General features: G+C 45.6%; 1 protein-coding gene across 1 annotated transcript; it reads right to left on the reverse strand.

Annotated features, from left to right (window-relative positions):
- Window positions 1-147: 147 nt before the first annotated feature.
- Window positions 148-21,178, reverse strand: LOC109951294 (carcinoembryonic antigen-related cell adhesion molecule 5-like). Its single transcript, XM_020585717.1, has 10 exons — window positions 20,690-21,178; window positions 20,057-20,377; window positions 17,509-17,672; window positions 16,838-16,964; window positions 14,538-14,816; window positions 12,422-12,700; window positions 11,933-12,187; window positions 10,790-10,901; window positions 1,421-1,460; window positions 148-216 (listed from the first exon to the last, which is right to left on the reverse strand). Exons 1-9 carry the CDS (start codon window positions 20,724-20,726, stop codon window positions 1,442-1,444), a joined length of 1,593 nt encoding a protein of 530 aa, XP_020441373.1. The 5' UTR covers window positions 20,727-21,178; the 3' UTR covers window positions 148-216; window positions 1,421-1,441.
- Window positions 21,179-21,221: the final 43 nt, after the last annotated feature.

The raw sequence follows: 21,221 nt of genomic DNA on the forward strand, positions 1-21,221 counted from the left end.
TAAAAAGTGAGATAAAAACGAGTGAATATTCAGGCTAATCATCCGAACAGTGACAGGATTCTTCCATCATGTCTCCATTGTCCTCATCAGCCAGAGAGAGAGGGGGATGATGGGAAAACTAGTTTGGTGAGGGCTTCATAGGAAACTTGGACGCTCTTTCAGCTGCACAGATGGATCATTGGAAACAAAATGGTCAGATGTTTGGGTCGACACCTCCTAAAGAAGGAGAAGAAAAAGTTACCAGAGAGATTTGTCAGTGTTTACAGGTGTCCCGCATCAGTCAGATTTACCATTTTACAACTGGTGCAGCTGTGGAGCAACGTTTGAATGTGTGCCCCCGTTTCATTTGCATCTCACGCAGGCAAACCTAATTTTCTGATGACATTTTGCTGCTACACAAACCCAGCAACAACACTGAGGACGTGCTCACTGATCACAGTGTATTCAACACGTTTGTTTCACTGTCCTCAGTTTGGATGAGAACCAGCGAATGTTTGTTTTTAATTATAATTAAGCAAATAGTTTTTATGATGCACGTTCAAAGGTTTGTCAGAGCTGAGAGTTTCAGTTGCTGTGAGGACAGTCAAAAGAATGTTTCTGGGGCTTGTTTGTGCAGGAGCTACACGTTTTTATGGGTATTCTGTGAGCAGAAAGCTGCTATGCAACATTACAGGAATGTGACGAGCTCAGTGGGATAATATCTCACAAAAAGGTTTAAATCTCCCTTTATTTTACATGTATGCACATATTGTATGTATCCTGCTAAGTACGCTGATAAAGTCCATCTTATCTTCAGCGTTTCAGTGCCACGTGTTGTTTGTCATCTAGTTTCTGATTCTAGGCTCATCTGTCAACAGGTGTCGGGCTTCAAAGAAGAGTCTAAGCTGCTCAGTAAACAGCTGCAGGGCTGCACTCACTCAACACGTGATGCCTCAGTGTGACCCTGCTTCAGTGCACACACCCCTCCAGGCCTTGTTTACTCAACTGAGTGGAGACGGTCTCGGTAGCTACCGTTTCAACACTGACTGGCCGACTTGAGGAAACACACACACATGCACGGATAGCACACACATGAACAGCATCAGTATCACTGGCCCTCAGGGACACTGAGACCAGATTAAGCAACGGGCTCTCCCTTCCGACTGGCTGCCAGGCATCTGTTAAAATGTCGAACAGTCTGTGACTGTGAAACTACAGCCTTGTAACAGTGCTAATCTTGCTACTCTGATATGGAAATGAACTCGTCACCTCCATTATTCTCTTAAATCAACAGCTTTATCAGAAACAGCACATCTCTGCTTTTTCAATAAACAGTGATTTCTGTCTTTACCATCTGCTGTTCTGCCTGCAGGACCCTGTACTGTAGTACTGTCTGTATGAACGTGTATCTACAGATAGGACATTGTGAAGAGAGACTCACCAGCAGCGGGCAGAGACGTCTTTAGTACGGTGACTCGACCCTGGACAGAAAACACAGAACAAGGATGAGTACAACGACACTGACACAACGTGTGGTATCAGCTACAGCGACATGGTTTATGGTTTCATATGGCTCCAACATGAAGATAATCAAGGTCAGATGTAAGTAATACACAGTTTATTTAACCTGAGATAAACTCAGAGACAAGCACAGAGCAGCTGAGGCGCCACTGTTATTTTCTTGACATCTCAGGATGATGTAACCTCATCACACACACCCAGATTCTCTGTTAGGTGGGAAAAACCACAGAGGAAGAAGGTGAAAGGTCACACAAGTTTACACTCCTTCAAACTAACGCTCACTGTGGCATGTTTGTCCAGGAGTGTAAGGCGTTCCAGTGTTAGGTGCAGCGCCGACTGCCGGGCTGGGCCTCCAGCAGCCCACGCCTCCAAACCTTCACTCCATAGCACTCATGTCACATCATCTGGTTGAACACTGATTGGTTATTTCATATCACCTCTGACTGTGTCCACATCACTCAGACACAGCAGAACTGTAAGGCTGCAACCAATAATTATTCTCTTTTTTTTTTCTCCAGTAGCCGACTGAATGTAAACTGTAGTGATCATTATTCCCTGAAGCCCAGGTGAAGATGCTCAGATCGATCTTGTGCCAACAGTCAAAAAAATAACATTGAGTTTAGTGACACAAAACAAACAAAACAGCTGCACATTACATGCACACAGTCACTAACTATTTGACCCCCTCAGCCATATTTCCATGTATCATTCATGTGTTTTATTTGAAAACAGGAAACAAGTTATTGCTTCTCAAAAATACACAGTGGCCCTTTAAACCCACCTCTGGTTAGAAGACAAGAGGTGTGACTCTTCAAGCCGTGGATTCTGATCCTGCAACTTTAAGCCCCTTTCTTGTTCCTCTGACATTCATACTTCAACAAGCACATCTGTCTTTTGAAAACAGCTCAGAGAAACGATTCTGTAACACTGACTGTTCGTGCACTGGTAGTGAAACTGTACAGTATGAAAAGAAGTGAAATGGAGCGACAGAGAATTCGAGGTAACAGAAAAGGAGTGGCTCCTGTGGCCTGGGTGGTACAGCAACAGAAGTAAACTCGAGTAAAATGAGAGAAGATAAAAGAGAAACTTGAGGGTTAAGGAGAGATAACGAAGAGAAGAAGACGAGTGCAGACATGACAGCGACATTCCTGCCATTCTCTGAAACCTCACCCTCACCAGTAGAAACCAGCCTCCTCTCAGGAAACACACGGCCTGTTCTCAGATACACAACCGAGGCCAACTGGATTTCACATGTCAAACACTTCTGTGTTACATCTAACAGGCAATAATATCCAGACTGTTTATTTTCTTCTGCATGAAACAACCTGAACAGGCGAGTCTTTTAGTGGTCTCACCTGTTTCTGAAGCTTTTTTGTTGCATGACATTTTATAGTGTTTCTACAACAGTTACTTTCCTTTTTTCAGAGAAAACCCAGTAATTTGGTCCATTTGACCCAAAAACATCTGGGACACAGCAATACTAAAGTGGTAGTAATACTGCCTCTGCTAATGAGTAAGCCAGTGGTTTACAGAGCTGTCATGATTGTTACAGTCTCCATCCCTCATTCACTTCCCCCGCTCTGTCACTCTCCACCTCTGCTGCATCAGAAGCTGGTAGCTTAGTGTTAGCATCTGAGCTAACATAAAGCATAAACACTTCAATCTAAAATGGGGTGTTACCTTTAAAGGAGACGTACTGTGAAAGGTGTGTGTGGCAGTGGTGAACCTGCAGAGAAGGAGCAGCAGAGTCTGCAGCTCCTGTCGACTTTGCCAAGCTATCTGCAGGCTACATTAGATGATTTATACATACACTGATCAAAATTATAAATGCAACACTTTTGTGTTTGCCCCCATTTTTCATGAGCTGAACTCAAAGATCTACGACTTGTTCTATGTACACAAAAGGCCTATTTCTCTCAAATATTGTTCACAAATCTATCTAAATCTGTGTTAGTGAGCACTTCTCCTTTGCCGAGATAATCCATCCACCTCATAGGTGTGGCATATCAAGATGCTGATTATTGCACAAGTGTGCCTTAGGCTGGCCACAATAAAAGAACACTCTAAAATGTGCAGTTTTACTGTATTTGGGGGGAGGGTCCCGAAAACAGTATCTGGTGTGACCACCATTTGCCTCACACAGTGCAACAAGTGGCTGTGCAAAGTTGCTGGATATTGGCAGGAACTGGAACACGCGGTCATATACGCCGATCCAGAGCATCCCAAACATGCTCAGTGGGTGACATGTTCAGTGAGTATGCTGGCCATACAAGAACTGGGGTGTTTTCAGCTTCCAGGAATTGTGTACAGATCCTTGCAACATGGGGCCATGCATTATCATGCTGCAACATGAGGTGATGGTCGTGGATGAATGGCACAACACTGGGCCTCAGGATCTCGTCACAGTATCTCTGTGCATTCAAAATGCCATCAATAAAATGCACCTGTGTTTGTTGTCCATAACATACACCTGCCCATACCATAACCCCACCGTCACCATGGGCTACTTGATCCACAACACTGACATCAGCAAACTGCTCATCGACACGACGCCATACACGCTGTCTGCCATCTGCCCTGTACAGTGAAAACTGGGATTCATCCGTGAAAAGAACACCTCTCCAGAGTGCCAGACGCCATCGAATATGAGCATTTGCCCCCTCAAGTCAGTTATGACGACAAACTGTAGTCAGGTCGAGACCCCGATGAGGACAACGTTGGTTGGTTGGATGTACTGCCAATGTTACGTCCGTGGCCCTGTCCACCCCCAGCACTTCATCAGCTGGCATGGGCTGTCACAGTAGCTCCGCCCCCGCACGGGTGGAAATGCATTCTAGGCGGCGAGGCGCACCTGCTCTCAATTACCAGACTAGTACTTAAAGAGAGCGTTGATGTGTCCTCGTCGCCAGATGATCTCTTGTGATCCTGCGAGTAATTGTGCTGTGCTTTCCTTCAAGGATTCTATGTGTATGAACTGCTTCTATGTTGTGGGACCTGATTTCATGTGTTAAAGAACTAAATGCCCTTCATATTTTTGAAAGGTCGCTTTCTGTTTGAATTGTTTTACTGTGAACTTTTGTTAAGGAACTAAATGCCCTTCTTAATTTTGAGGGCCGCTTTCTGTTTGAACTGTCTTACTGTGGATCTCAACTGTCAGCCTTCATCGCACTGCCCTTCTACCTGCTCTGTCATCTGCTGTGAGCCTGAGCCTCACCACGATGGTAGTACTGCACTTCGGACCAGTGATCGCCTATGCCAGCTCCCACACCTCCCCCTGGACTGTGTTCATAGCTCACCTGCCTAGAGCCAGTAATTTCTGCTCCTCAGGTCCTCAGTATACCTATCAGTATTGCCATTTCCATAGCATCCCTGTTACTCATTCTCATCCTCTGCTTTTCTTTAGCCAGCTGCGCCTCTCCTACTACCTTGGGTTGTAGCTCTAACAGTCCAGTCATCCCAGCACTCTCTGCTGACGTGACCGATTCTGAGCACTTCTCAGTTCTGTCAGTAAATTACATTTACCTGGTCAAGCCTGAGTCCAAGTTCTGCCTTTTTCTGAGTCCGAACAAGCACACATATACGGTTCGCCGTAACAGCCAAATTCTCTGAAACGCCTTTGGAGACAGCTTATGGTAGAGAAATGAACATTCAGTTCATGGGCAACAGCTCTGGTGGACATTCCTGCAGTCAGCATGCCAATTGCACGCTCCCTCAAAACTTGCGACATCTGTGGCATTGTGCTGTGTGATAAAACTGCACATTTTAGAGTGTTCTTTTACTGTGGCCAGCCTAAGACACACCTGTGCAATAATCAAGCTGTCTAATCAGCATCTTGATATGCCACACCTATGAGGTGGATGGATTGTCCCTTGCATTTATAATTTTGTTCAGTGTATGTAAATCTAGACTGAAACAGCAAACTCTCCTACAGAAAACCAACAGCTGCAGCTGCCTGGGAGTTAAACCATGTTAATTATGACCTACGTGAAGGCAAAGTCAGTGAGTTTACATGAGAACAAGACGGAAACTGTTTCAGCAAGACAGACGGGGATTCTCCTAACGAATGAAGTTTGTCATTCAAATGTGGATTTACATATGAAACCATGAAATTGCAGGCAGCTACCCGCCATGTTCAGGTCTGTGTGTAGAGTGTGGGCAGGTAACCCTAGCTAGAGCCAGAACAGAAAGCATACTGATGGCCAGCACTTCCTCATGCGTGTATGACATGGTTTTCTCACTTCCCGTACTATGTGTCTCCTCAGTGAAGAAGCAAGAGGTCTCATTTCAGTCTGAAGGTTTTTCTGTTTGCACACACTGAAAACAAACCCCCCAAACAGCTCCTATATGGCTGTTGTCTATGCTGCATCTGTAGTCTACATAGCCAGCACAGGCCAAGTACACACTGTGTATACTGCGTTTGTCATGTCCTGATATTTCTAATCAACAACATCATTTTCTCTGGTTTCTTAAAAACAGCCGCAGTCACATGACACAGCTGATGCAGAAGAATAATGAAGCGTCACCGCACACCCACCCGGTTGTTTTTCAGTTTCTGTAGCTGGTGGCACCTCCATGCAGCTTGAAGAGGGGTGGAGTTATACTGGACATCTCATCATACCAATAAGAAAGGTGAGCTGGTGTTAGGAGCCAGAATTTAATGTGACCGACATCTCGTCTCTCTCCTCACCACTAATGCAAACAGCCATTAGCTGCAGCACCAGTAAGCACCTTAGGACACATCGAGTCCTGATACTGTACACGTGATCACGCATGTTGTAGATAAAGGTGAGAGCTGCTCTTCACTCCCACACATCACTGTAAATATGGATGAGTGGCTTTCCTGCTCGGTGGTGTTCTTCACTGTCGGCTAAGAATTTGCAGAGAACTTAGAGACAGTGCAATACAGTATGTCTGATAAATACAGGTCCTGACTGTTTATTGATGCTATCAACCAAATCCTCTCACAACATGTTTTCTCGGACACGGGTTGCCATGTTCCATCCAGGTGGTTTTCCTGCCTGCACCTGTAGCTGCTGCTTCTCTATAGGCTCAAATCTGACTATCATAGGACCAGATCTTTATTTTGATTTCTCAGCATGTATCTGTGTCAGTCTCCCATGCTGCACTTACAGAGATGTGTGTGTTATTGTAACCTGAAGAAAACCGGTTTTAGCTTTAGAGCTTAAGGACAAAGGCACTGTTGTGAAGTGAGATCGTTTTTCTTTAAAAGCCATGTTTGTAGAAGAAAAGCTGCAGCTACAAGGTTCAGAGCCACTTCCGCTCCTCCTACAGGAGTAATCTCGGCTCCCAGTCTGATAAGAACAGCACCCAGACATATTTAGACTAAAAACACATACCTGGGTCAAAAAATGAATAAACAGGACAAATCAGGGGGCTGTGGTGTAAACAAGAAAAGCTCCCTGGATTGGAGCAGCTAGGAAGAATGATCCACTCCTCCATTCATCATCCCCTCCCTGACGCCTCCCGTCCACATACCAGTGGCCTCGAGCGAGACACTGAACCCCACAGTGGTGTTCACGTGTGAGACAGAAGGCATGAGCTCTAATGGACAAAAGCTTTAATGAACAGGAAAAATAAGCAGAGAGGAAGTGCAGGATTTCAAAAGTTAAACTGGACAGATTCACTCATCTTTTCTACTGTAAGAAAAACTAACAATGTTTATAGAAAGATCACAGTAATAACTAGTAAAACTCCAAAGCTGCTGAAACATGAAACACAAAGACTCCACCTGTAATTCAGCCTCATCAGGACAGGTTCTCATACCTGTTTGTCAGCAGCTGAAGTCACCCTGTGTCTTTATCTCTGCTTTCGACACTCCCCTTCACTCCCCTGCTGTCCGGATGTCTGTCTGACTGAGTGTGTGCAGGTAAATAACTTTGTATCTAGAGACAGTGTAAGTTCCTGTCTCTCCATCTCTTTGACCTCATTATTTCAGCTGCACAAACTCTGATGCCTTACTGTCAAAGATCAAATACAACAAAACAATTCAGCTCTTCCCTGTTCCTCTCTGCCTTCAGCTGGCCCTATCCAAGTCTGGGTCCTTCAACCAGGGCTCCACCCCCAGCATGGAGGCCGATGGAGGAGGCCTCCTGTCATCAATGCTGACAATGATGAAGAGACTGGCAGACAAACAGTCAGAGGCCCCAGGGCCCATGAGAGGCTCTGCAGCTGCACGCCCATTCTACCTGACACCTGAACGCTTCTGTGGCGTCATGTGATCATCCGGCCCTGTCGGCGTTCTGCCTGACTAACAGCAGAGCTTGTTAAAGAAGATATCGAGGGGGGAGGGGACGCTCATGCAGACTGTGTCTCTGTTCAGCAACGTTAAATATCACATGCTGCCTCTAAACAGCTCCGTGTTAAAAATGTCAGCTAAACGTTTCAGTAATGAAGTAAATGCTGAGTATCTGAGGCCGATAGTAATTGTCTGTTGAGGGTCTTAGGTTGATTCATCTGTGCATCAACATCTCCATGTAACTCAATGACTTCCAGGTCAGCAGGACTGAGGCACTTCCTGTTGCACCTCTTGTTAAGGTTCAGATGATCAATGAGTCAGCTGGGAGGAAATTAACAGATTTGTCAGCTGAGTCTTCATCAAGCAAACAGCAAACATTCACTTGTTTCAGCTTCTCAGCTGTGAGGTGCTGGTTTTCTGTGTTTATACTACATAAAGTTTTTATCCTAGTAAACTAATTATGTTCAGCTTTTGGACTGTTGGTCAGACAGTCCTCCGACTACCTGGAGCTCTGAGAGCCTACAATGAGCTATTTTCACGTTCGTGTCCCCCCACATAACACACAGTGCTAAAACAGGGACAAACACCTGCCTTGAGTCTGGATTGTACATCGCTGTGTACCTGCTCATTAGTTTCTCCCCGTGGCTGCAAAAACAGCCAAAGATTAAAGGAGATACAGAACCACTGAACAAAATCTGTTTCACATGCTGAATAACCAAGGAGGAGGATCACCTGTCAACCAGCATGACTTCCAAGAAAGAGGAAGAAGATGCAGAAAAGAACTCACTTAACTTGTCCCTCACCGGCAGCTTTAATGTCTTTGACAATCGGCTCTGAAACTCTTGGTTTCAAATGGCCAATGTCTCTGCATGTCAGAGACTGCATCTGTCGCCAATTCGTCTGCTGGCTTTTTGTTTCAGGATGGCAGCTTCCTGTCAGCATTTGAAATCTGAGAGGATGTGGAGCAGGGTTGCATCACCGCTGCTGTTTGTGCCATGCAGGGGTGTTGCAACTGCTGCTTCTGGAGGAAGTTCAAGAGGGTCTACATCATTCGTATTTTCTTTAGTAAGACTTCACTGTGTCTTTTTTCTTCTTCTTCATTTTTCCTCCCACCATCAAACCAAAATGTGACAAGGCCTTCCAGTAACAGTTGGTGCCGTCTTCTGATAGCACAGAAGAGATTCAGCTGCCAAAAGTCAAAAACATTTCAGCTTAGCAAAGGACTGCAGGCGTCATACGGGTCTGCAGGCCTCGTACTGGCCAGCAGGCCTCATAGTAGTCTGTAATGTGCTGGAGACACTGCTGACTGATTTCATTTATTTAAAAAATACGCCTTCTGTAACTGGAATCTGTTTCGAGACATTTCCAACACAACAAAGTGGAGAAATGTCAGTTGCAAATGTGACAGTTACTGTTGCAGCAGCAGCGAAGGGTGTGGCAGCCCCGCAGTGTGTGTGTGTGTGCGTGCACGTGCATGTGTAACTGCATGTCAGAGAAACACGTTGCAAGACACAGAGATGTGACGGGAACCAGGAGAATTTCCTAGGTCATGAAATGGCTGACGTGACTGAGATGTATCCAGACATACAGAGTCAGCTAGCACACACACACACACACACACACACACACACACACACACACACACACACACACACACGTTTCTAAACCGTGCAGATTTTTACACTGAAGCATGAAATTAACAACAAATCAGCAGCAAAAAACAACTGGAAAAGCTTTTTCATGTGAAGAAACAGATGTCTAACACTCTATAGACAAGCACGGTCCATCTTTTTGTGGACAGGGTTGGGTTTCTCGAATTCACTGATGGGGAAACCTAGTACTTATTTTACACAGCAGTGTTCTTCTGCCTTTGTGTACGTCTCTTTCCTGTTACAACATGACGCTGCCCCTGTGCACAAAGTCATAAGGAAACCGTTTCCCAGTTTGGTGTGGGACAACTTTACTGTCCTGCACAGAGACCTGACGTTTGCCCCATCCAACACTTTTGGGTTGAACTGGAATGCAACTGTGATCCAGACCCGACCACCAACACCAGTGTTGGACCCTGCAGCTGGTTCAACATCTGGTGGAGTCACTCTGCTACCCAGCGGAGTGGAGGCTGTTGTTAATGCCTTTGGTTTAAAATCATATGTGACTAAACACACGTGGCCAGAATCTGCACATAAATTCGTCCATGTAGTGCACGAACTTATAGGGAACCCTGCTGCTTTGATTCAATCTCACTAAATAAAGCTAATAAGACAATAGAGTAGCACAGGTTAAGGACTAAACTGGGTGTTAGTGTTTTCCAGCTCTAAGACATCACCGTACTGTAGTGTATAAACGCCTACAGTTCAGCCCACAGAGTGAAGCCACTGCCCACTATCAACGCAGAGCAAACCAGTGCACGTGCTCCTTCAGTTCCTCTCACCTTGACAAATGTACTGTAATTCACTATTCACCTGCTTTGACTGTGCACTGCCTGCCTGCCTACAGCAGCTGTCTGATGACCACGGCACAGTGCAGAGCACTGCCACATGTTCAATGCACAAACAAGTGGAAACAGTAAAATGAAAAGTAACTAGGCCATAAAAACATTATCCATAAAATGATCCAGGTCAAAGGTAATCTAAAACAGCAACAAGTCCCCTTCAGAACCTTGAAGATATTCAGAGAAGGCAGTCTTTCTAGAGTAATGGTCTGCGGCCAGGCTGCAGAAGAGAGAGCCATTTTACCAAGGCCCCAGTTCATTCTGGGACATTTAACAGAATTCAGGTGGCGGATGCTGTAGCTGCTGGTAGGGCAGGATAAAAGACTAGAGAAAGAAGTGGGTACCTAATAACACTAACAATGCAAAGCAACATTTTCTCCTGATACAGGGAGGACAACCCCAGAGACTCAAAATGCAGTGATGGGTGCGTGAGCCTTGTTACAAAGTCTAATGCAGTATGATATGTAGAGTCCTATTTTATCAATCAAATCAAGGCCTGTCAGCCAGGCCCAGATCGAGACGTTAGAGAGCAGAGGACTTACGGTACTTTCTGTCGGCAGTACAGGATTAAGCCGATGGCGACACACATAGCGACGATGACTGCGATGACAATTCCAGCGATGGCGCCATCTGAGAGTCCATTATCCACCTCGGCTGTAACAACAACATGGGATTCATAATGTTACTCTCCTGCTGTCACGGGGGTGCTTTCACATCAGTTCTCTTTACATTTACAATCGCAATCTGAGAATCTGGGATTGTGATCTGGGAATCACAATCAGAGTCAATCAACAACAACAAAAGTTTTTAATGTTATTGCAAAATATGTGGCATGAACACTGGTGGGAACTGCTGCCGTGTGTGGGGGCAACTTCAGACTGGAGCAGAAATCACAGAGAGGACACAAATCTGACTGCAGGTGGCGATTTGGTGAGAAACTGCTGTGGAAGTCATCAGTACATGATGCATCACTTTGAGGAGTCAATAGAAACAGAGAACCACATTATAACAGGAGAAGAATTCAGGTCGCTGCTGCTGCTCGGTGTGAAAAGGAAACAAACATCGAACGAGATGTGTGCACATCACCTGTCTGGCAAATTGGTTTCACAGAGACTGGGAACTGAGAATATTTATATCTCTGAATGGCACGGGCAGCTTTTTGTTGACTGCATAAAAAAGAAACCAAAGTCTCTTGCTGGAATCAGTGGGTGGTTAAAATAGTAACAAAACTTGAAGTGAACATGTGTGTAACCTTTACCATAAGAGCAACATTAGCTTTAACCTTATGGGGTTTGTCTAACGCTGGATACAAAATGTTCTGCTAACAAACCAAACTTAGGTTAAAGCCATAAAGAATGAAAACATGGCTGCCAAGCAAGAAACTGGTCGGGTTTCTTTCAACCCATGAGGTGATGTAAGAAACAGGTAGTGCTGTCATCCAGGTGACTGGCTCTGTTCTCTGCAGTCTTTACTGTCACTAAATGTAACTTCAGTCAAATTGTCAACTACTCCATGTTTACAGAATTAGCTTCACAATGCAGCTGAGTAGTTATGTTCTAAGTCCGCCTTAGTAAACATGAAAAGAAATGTTCATCTTTACATTTAGATTGAAAAGCACCTAAGTAGCACTGGCTAGCAGAACGCTAACGTTTGTCCATCCACACAGCTTCACACATAGATCTTACGTTTGACGGAGACGGTGGTGTTTTCTGAGGTGGTCTTGCCGGTGACGGCGTTGTACGCCTCACATGTGTACGTCCCACTTTTTGTGTCAGCAGCACCTTTGATGACGTACTTGTCCGTTGTGGTACCGGTGACTGTGCCATTAAACTTCCAAGTCAAGGCAGCGGGTGGGAAGGAAAGCACCAAACAGGTGAGCGTCACGTCGTGTTTCTCCGGCACATCACGGTCGATCTTCACCTTCACTGCTTCGGGACCATCTGGACACAAAACAGAAAGAAAAGAGCAATTATTGTTTTGTTTTTTTTATTATCGGTATAAGCGAAGCAAATCATTACAGCATTACTGAAGTCACCTGTGTGGCTAGAATTTAAAAGTATTTTGATGAAGTTCTGAAAGAGAGCTGTAATAATGGTGTTTTCTGCTGGCAGCAGAAACAAACACACGTCAAAGCATAAACCTGATGATGACATTTTCCAGAACAAAACACTCACAGTTGACCACCATGGTGTAGGAGGCCTTGCCGCTGCTGACAGGGTTGATCAGCTGACATGTGTACTCGCCCCCGTCCTCTCTGCTCAGCGGGCTGATCAGCAGGGAGCTCTGATTGTTGGAGAACACCCGGTGGGAGCTGGGAGCCAGAGCAGTGCCGTCTTTCAGCCAGATCATGGTCTGCACAGTGCCTGCTGTCGCCTGGCAGCTGATGTTGGCTGAGCTGTTGCCGGCGATGAGGATATCGGTCGGACCGGTGACTTTAACACCGGAGATGACCTCTGTTAAAACCATCAGGAAAGAGAACGTTTGTCTTTTTGACATTTTTTTATTGCACTATATGATTTTATCCTTGATTTCTTTCAAACCACTGGCAACAGACCAAACTGTGCATCTGGCACACAGACATAATTCAGTGAGTTGGTTAAACCTGGTTAAAATGAAAGAGAGAGTTGAAAAGGAGATGAAATCTACATGTTCCAAGTCAGAGAATCAGTGATTTAGACTTGCAACAAAGTCTGGAGCCTCACAGACAAAACAGAGCCATCCACACAGAGAAACACACTCAGACTCTTAGTCCTGAAACGGTGCACACTACATTTCCCACAATGCCACTCAATGCCATCTTTTCATTAGACCATATGTATCGTGTCAGTGCTGTGGAGTAAGACACTCAGTGTTTATTTTCTGTTCATTGACCTGAGACGCAGAAACATGAGAACCAAAACCAAATGGAGTTCATAGGATCCTACCCACTGTCACTCTAAGAACTTTGATTTGCTGTTGTGTATGAAAATGTGCTATATAAATGCATTTACCTTGTCAAACTCAATCACCAAAATAAAACATTCATGTGGTTTCCAATTTCCTACAAACTGCTTCCTCCTCTCTGTGAAAGCAGAAACACTGCGGGGCTCAGTGTAAGACCATCCTCCAGTCCAGCAGGTTTCTCACACACACACACACACACACAAGCAAACAAACAAACAGTACACTGCCAACACCCTCCAAAATCAACTAAATAAATTCCTTGGCAGCAATTACAGTTCACGTTGAACTTTCCAGGACCTCCCAGGTCAAAGCTGTGATGAAGCCACAGTGGGTCACTCCAGTGTCACCAGCAGCCTGCGCGCCTGTCTAACAGTCTCGTGCCTCGGAGGCATGACACTGAACAAGAAAAGGTTTCAGTCGCCCTGTTTTCAGCTACGTGTTGACATGCAACATACTATGGCACATTCAGCTGATTCAGTGGATCATTGTAGAACTACTGCTGTTAGAGGACAGTGAAGTACACTTTGGTTCCTGCACCTGCTCCCTGCATCACTCTGAGCACTGTTCAGCTTTTAACGTCCCAGTGTTCAACTCACAGGAGGCTCACTGTCGTACATACTGTACAACAGTGCTGAAGCTCCAGAGGTATCTTAATGTGAAATACGTGAGCCAGCAGATCAGAGACTCGGCTTTTCGGGTGTGTACAAACGAAACCTTACAAATGATTTCACCAACAGCAGCATACTAATGATACTAACAATGCTTCACATGTAAACTATATTATTCAAATACTGTTTAAATCTGCATTAAAAATATTATCTAAACATTAAACTGAAGCATCTCCTGTGGTTCGTTAAATCCCTGCAGCCTCTGACTGGAGAGGTGCCACCCAGAGCACAGTGTCATTACACACAGCCAACAACCGAGTTTACCCTCGTCACGTCACATGCACATGACACTGGGCTGCTGCAAAACAACCCAGCACCCCTCGACACACAGAAGACAGCTCGGCCAGAACCTGGCACCCGGCAGTATCTCCGACATGAAGTCGGAGGATCACCAAAGTCATTAGGAACACAGACGCCTGCACCAGTGTTCACTTGAGTGTTGCTGAATCCCAACCAGGTCATAGGAGGAGATGTCAGCTGTCATGGGAACGCCATCACATCAAGCTCTAGGTGATTCTTTAACAGTTCACGTTTTTTCTTTACTGCCTCAATTTAAAAACTATATGATGGTGACATTCAAAAGTCGCTGTGAAGCAAGTGACCTGTGATGACATCTGGCACCACGCTGCACTTCGTGCCTCCAACCACAGCCTGTGTAATCAGCAGCCACAGTACTCACCTATCACAGAGAAGGAGACACCAGAGGAGGTGACGGTGCGCTGGGTCTTGGCATTTTGGGCTCTGCATGTGTATTCCTCCTTTTGTTTCCCTAATCCAGCGGCTTTGATGGCCTCCAGAGTGAGGACCTGGCCCGACCCCTCTATCAGCTGCTGGCTGTGGTACCAGCTGAAGGTGGCGTTCGGGCTGGATGTGGTCAAACAGGACAGGTTGAAGTTGGCGTTGGATGGGATGAACTCCTTAGTCATCATGGGACTGATGGTGACAGCATCCGGTCCATCTGGAGCAACAACAGATGGAGAGGTGTTCACATCCAAAAGCACTGTTGTAAACATCATGGCTGGTCCACCGTGCTCGGCTCAAGGGTGCTCACTGTTTTCACACAACCTCATCAGCATCTTTATCAGTAAAGTGATGCTGTAAAGTCACAGTTACTCCAGAGTTTGCTTTTATAGGGGACGGCACCTGTTTCAGTCTAAAACAACACGAGCAGAGGAATCACGTCAACCCGAGGCAGCGATGTTGTTACCTCTGTGGTGTGTGCTATGATTTGATACATGTATTCACTGACCACTGATTAGGATCAGAGCCTTTACTGCAGCACTTTCATATTGATAAAAAGAAGAAAAGAGTTTGATGGTCATTATGTTGTTTGGAATAAAAGAACTGTTAATTCTGATAAAGCCAGTTCACTATACAACCACTACACAGACCTGTTAATAAGGTTTAATTAAAAATATTGTCCAGCAAAAAACTTCTTTCATTGCAGTTTATCAATACTGATTTTCCAGTTTAATCAACCTGCAACAGTTCCTCCACTATCAGGGCACTATTTTTACATCCTAGTAGTAACAAACTCACAACATGCAGTTTCGGTGTGATTTCATGCTCATCCTTTAACTAGTCAGATTTACTCTGAAGTGAGTCACAGCCTGAGCAGATAAGCCCTCCTGTGCTGAGCCCTAGTGGTTTTGATTAATTAATAACAGGGTTAACCAGCGGTCGGCGTGCTGTCACCGCCCTTCACATTACTCATGGCGTAGGAGATGAAGGCCACTGTGTACATAGTGTGGTTTTAGTCCAGGCTGAGAGGTAGGGCGCTGCAAACACACGCCGTAGCCCAAACTGCAGAGGTCACAAGACTGCACATCTGCTCATTTCAACCCGAGCAGCCGACCATTCTGCTTAAAGCCTGAACAGTAACGGCTCCAGGAACACAACGGCCACACTTTGGTTTCACACGGTACAAAAACCAATGAAACTATTAAACTATGATAAACGACCCGCTGAGGTGTGACAGCCACGGTGACTGAGTCACGGCTGACTCTCTTTGTTTTCTACTGGGCGTGGAGCTCATTCAACAAAGTGCAGCTTTTCAAACAATGCAAGACTTTAGAAGCCTCAGAGAGAAAAAATGAATGGGGAAACTGTTTAACTGCCAGGAGGGTGATTCACTCATTAAAGGGAGACCAAGACTGATAAACTGGTCTGGTAAATGAGCTTACTGCTGAAGTATCAGTACCCGTGCAGACGTCGGCGTGTCAGTGGGAACAAACTGTAAACTCTCAGGCTTGAGGCCAGTCACAGTTTGTCCACCACTGACGTGTCCTGCTCAGCATGTACGCTGGTCACAGCTCTTTAAGAAACAAACCTCATATCAGTGTTTATGTTATGTGCTTGATAAAAAGCACTACATCTCTGAAATGTCAGTCTGCGCTTTTTAAAGACTGGAGGTAAGAAACTGCATATACAGTATGAATATGCCTGAGGCCTTTATAGTCATGGAGCTAACAGTGCAAAGTTTGTCCAGAGGATGGCACAAAAGAAAAGCTCACATGATCATTAAAATCTCCTGGGGAGCAGAAACCTGCCCAGTATAAGCCAAAGTGGTTCCTGTATACAGTGGTGGAGGTAGAGACAAGGCCAGGAGGTCAACCCTTACAACTTCCACCTCTGGTGACGGCAGCATCGTGACCCAGAAGCCTCGACACCAGCACTACAAAGCCTGCATCGTGTCAGCTGTGCCTTCTTCATCGGGGTGGTGTGCTGAGCTCATAGCAGTCTGCTCTTTACAGGGAAAGCAGCAGCTACATGAATTGAAATGTAGTTGGGTCATTAGCTAAACATGTAGCACAGACACACATGGGTTTTCTATCAGTCTCTGCTGGTGCTGCTCTACTGTGGGGGCTACCGCCGTGCATGCTAGCCAACTACTTCTGCTTCTGTGTGGGTACAAACCCGTCCATTCCTGTATGGGAGGAGTTGCCAGGCAGAACTCAGCAGAGTGGGTGCAGTACTCACAGTAGACAGTGAGGTTGAAGGGGGGGCTCTTGTTCATCTGCAGGTTGTTCGCAGCTGTGCAGTAAATGGGACCGAGCAGGTCTGTCCTGAAGACATCGGTGATAGTCAGCATACTGGATGTCCCCTCCTGTGACAAAGTCCAAAGCACAGCGTTCACATGTTATCAGCAGAATTGGTGAGGAATGACTGAATCATTACACACGGTTGCCCTCTAACAAACCTGTTGTGTGCACATCTTTCTCTATAAAACCTTCTTCCCTGCCTGTGTCAGGACAGTGCCACCACCTGTCAGTGAATCTGTGTAAAAAGGACCTGCTCATAGAAGCTTCCACAGCCCTGCTAGTGGTCAGTGACCTACAGGGTTAACTCTGTCATTTATACATGTGTTTTCTGCACTCAATCTGTGCAGCCACTAGACATAAGAAAAGCTCAGTGCATCCTGTTTTCTTTCCTAAGCTGAAGTTAATGCACTTAAACCAAATACATTTACACACTGACTGGGTGAACTTGCGCATTAAAGGCTGAGTTAATGAATACATGTCTGGATGAAAATCTCTATTATAAGCCTGAATGTCTGTGGCCCGGGATGAGTCAGAAGTTAAAAACAGTGTTTAAATTCAACCCGTCTTCATGGAAACTCGTTTTGACACAGTGACAATGTGTAGACTGACCTGTGCCAGTGTCAGCCGTTTGCCATCAGCCACGATGGGCGTGGTGCCGTTGGTCCAGGTGAACTTGAGGAAAGAGCCTTTAGCAGAGCAGTTCAGCACCACGGTGCTGTTGTGTTCAATGGCCTCAGGCAGGTTGGACTTGATGATCGCGTCAGACACTGGCTCTGCAGGGACACACAGGAGGTTGTGCTGCATGGTCTGAGGGTCTGGAGGAGGCTCGCTCACACCAGGCCAGTTAACAAATACATCAAGTGTTGCCACTGGGATCCTTGTTCAACTTTATTTCTGACTCTCCCTGTTGGTAATTTTTGATCATATTTTCTGCTCCTCGTCTTATTTGCTGTCGACACACAGTCTCTCTGAATCTTGACTTTACTCTACATTCTCCAGCACTAACTGTACACCCATCGAGTCCTGTCAGAGCTTCTCTTTCACTGATTTAAGAGCAGTTGGCTCCACTGTGCTCTCTCCATGCTTACTGCTACTGTTAATAAATCTCAACACCTCCTGCACAGAGGTTTCTTATTAACAGTCTCCATCCTGGGGGTCCCAGCTCTGGTACCACACTGTTTCATTATGCAACCTGCCATGGTTGGCGAGTGTGCCACAGGTGGCTCTCCAAAGTTTACCAAATGGTTAAAACTGATAGTGCTGCATTGCTGTGCCTCATTTATACTGCACCAAACTGAGCAGAGCTGCAGTTCAGCTCTTGTAGAGCAGGTTCTATAGCATCAACCTGTGATCTGGCCTTGTAACCTATGAAAATTACAGTCAATCAGGTTTAAGTTAATAGTTAAGCCAAACAAACAAAGTTTTCATATCACCTAGTCACACTCTGCACATTTCAGTGATGCCAACAGCTGCCTTTGTGACTGGACTGAATGATGTGCAGACCCACAGCGCTCCGACTTCTCTGCTCTGTCTGTGGCTCTCAGCGCTGGCCGAGCTCTTTGGCTCCTAATGAAGGTGTAAATCTTTAAAAACACCTCACAAACATATAGTTTCATGTTTAAACAAAAGTCCAGTGGTTGCTGCTGCTCACTGTAGAGTTCAATCAATCAAACACAAGATAACAGTGCATCTCTTGGGGACTATTTTCAGTAGAGGATTAATCCACATTTGGTCTCTCGTGATTATTAGCGGCAGCAGGACGATGGATGTATGACTGAGTCAGGATCAGCCACAGTGTGTGTGTGTGTTTATGGCGATGAAGGAAAATGTCAGCCAGCACAACAGTGTGCTCACTGCTGGGTCTGTGTACACTAACACACTAGCAGCCAGCTAACTACGACAACAGCCATCACAGAGCCACACGATCGTGCATCAGGAGTGGTCCCTGTGAGGTCCTTCTGCACCTCTGGCTTTGGTCTCTACGAGCTCCTGAGGAAAAGAGCTGCTAAATGCTCTGCACTGATCTCCAGTCTCTCAGTGTGACTGCTGTTTGTTGGCTTTTATCAGAGGCTGGCAACAACAGCTGCCTGCTGCAGCTTAAAACAGGGAAACTGAATGGACAGTCACTGTACCACAAAACCAAAGCTAGGATCTATAGGAGGCCAAACCACTCCTCTGTAGGGCTGCAGAGATGTTGGTAACTCTCTGTGGGTTCAGTATCAATGCTCACCTGCCACAATCCTTGGATCTATACAATCTAGTGTGGATTAGTATCAAATTATAATCTGGCACTAACAGCTACAGTGGGTGTGCTTTGTGTTTCAAAGCTTTACAACAGTTGTGCAATGAGGCCTGGCACCAGCATGAAACACAAAGGGCAAAACGCCACTAACTGAACCTAGACACACACACGCCCAGTTACTCCAATAGTAAAGTACAGTAGGAGAGCCAGGCCTTTAAGCAGCACAGTGCAAGAGGCTACTATTTCTGTTCAATCTGCCAGTGAAGTCACAACTTCTCACCCCTGGAGGGGTTACCGCTGGAAGGGCAGAGGCCGACTGTGGCTACAGTGACTTCACAACAGCTCACCAGGCAAAAATGGAACAGAGAATTACAATGAAAAGAAAGTCAAACGTCAGACACATAATAAGATAATATCTGTTTTCCTCCGCCGAAGAATATAGTGCTCCGGTGTGTGGTTGCTAAGCGGCGCATTAAGCGCTCATTCAAGATTTTCTGGAAAAGCAGGGATACCTGCTCTCCGTGGCAGTCGCGCCTTTGACATGCCCCAAACTGCATTGGAAAATCTATTGGTTTAGGTGAAAGTCTTTTAAGGAGCTGTTTTACCTTGGAATCATTAACTAAAGCACCTTTTTGTGGATATGTAGGAGTCAATTGTCAAATCGGCGTAGCTACAGTCCAAGAAACTAGATTTGGAAACTGCCAACTAACACCAATATGTTAAATATAATTTAAAGTGGCATCGGTTCCCAGATTGGTTACAAACATTCAAATACATAACTACAACAGTTTTAGAAGCACTATGGGACACTGTTAAATATGGCATAGAGGTAATCTAAAACAGCATTTCTCTTTCTTTTTTAATCCAACAATTGTCCTGTAGCCGAATTATAATGGAAGATTATTAATGACTCACTCAGAACTCGGAGCTCTATCGTCCCATCGTTAGTAGTGCCATCAGATAATACTATGCTGATAGTGTAAATCCCGCTGTCCTCGGACACCAGGGATGTCAGGGTCAGGTAGCCGTTCTTAGAGTCCATCTGCGCCCTCCCCGCGTACTTGGTGTTCACTTTCACACCTTGGGAAGACGCAGTAGCAACGTGTTGGCCGCTGCCGAAATTCCAGACCATGGCGATGTAGTCTGGTGTTCCAACCTGCGTTGTAAAAGTCACATTTCCGCCCGCAATTGCGTCCACCGGGCCCGGCGGCAGAACGTCCTGCCCTGCGCAGACTCCTGACGGGAGCAACAAGAAGAAACATGGAGAGATGTTAGAACTGCGCTGCCTTTATGACCTGGACAAGGAACTGAACAGGACCAAGCCCGGGAAAAGAAATGTACCTGTGGCCCCTACTCATATCCGCTTTGGTTTCTATGGGATTAGTTTGATTACTTTAGTATGTTTTTAAATAGCGCTGCTCCCAAAGAAACACATGCACACACAATGAAAACTAAAAAAAAAAAAAAAAAAACCTATCCAGGTAAATAAATCGTGTAAGTCTCAGTATACATGTGCAGTGAACTCATACACAGTTTATGTGTCCTTACCGATGAAAGAGAGCAGAAACAGAAGCAATAGATCCATCCCGGACGGTTGAAGTCTTCCCAGCAAAGGCAGAGACGAGGAGTGCGGCAGTACCTGCTGCTTTTACAGGGACACACCCAGCCAACGCCAACTCACACACACTGTTTATATAGAGTTGTGAGGCCTTTGTTTGCGTATTTCTGTCTTGAGCTCCTCACCCCAACATAAACGCCTCTGTGGAGACCTAAGGACCTGGCGAAGTGTCCTCACTGTCTACAAATATCCCCTCAAGGTCAAAAACTAATTGGTTCAGAATCATCTGTGTGTGGGTGGGACGCTGCGTCGGTGCGGGTAATCTTAACCCGATAATCCCTTTCCTATGTCCTGTAATTGTAGTTAATTCTAAATATGTTTCATTGGAGTGTAAATCATTTATAATTCGGTTAAGGGTCAATACTCAGTCTCTTTCTTACCCAATGACACATTAGGAGCCAGATGTATAAACGATGGCACACGCACACAATGCGCACGACCCCCCCCCCCCCCCCCGGAATG

Source organism: Monopterus albus, unplaced genomic scaffold, assembly GCF_001952655.1.
Source record: "Monopterus albus unplaced genomic scaffold, M_albus_1.0 scaffold374.1, whole genome shotgun sequence".
Classification (NCBI taxonomy): domain Eukaryota; kingdom Metazoa; phylum Chordata; class Actinopteri; order Synbranchiformes; family Synbranchidae; genus Monopterus; species Monopterus albus.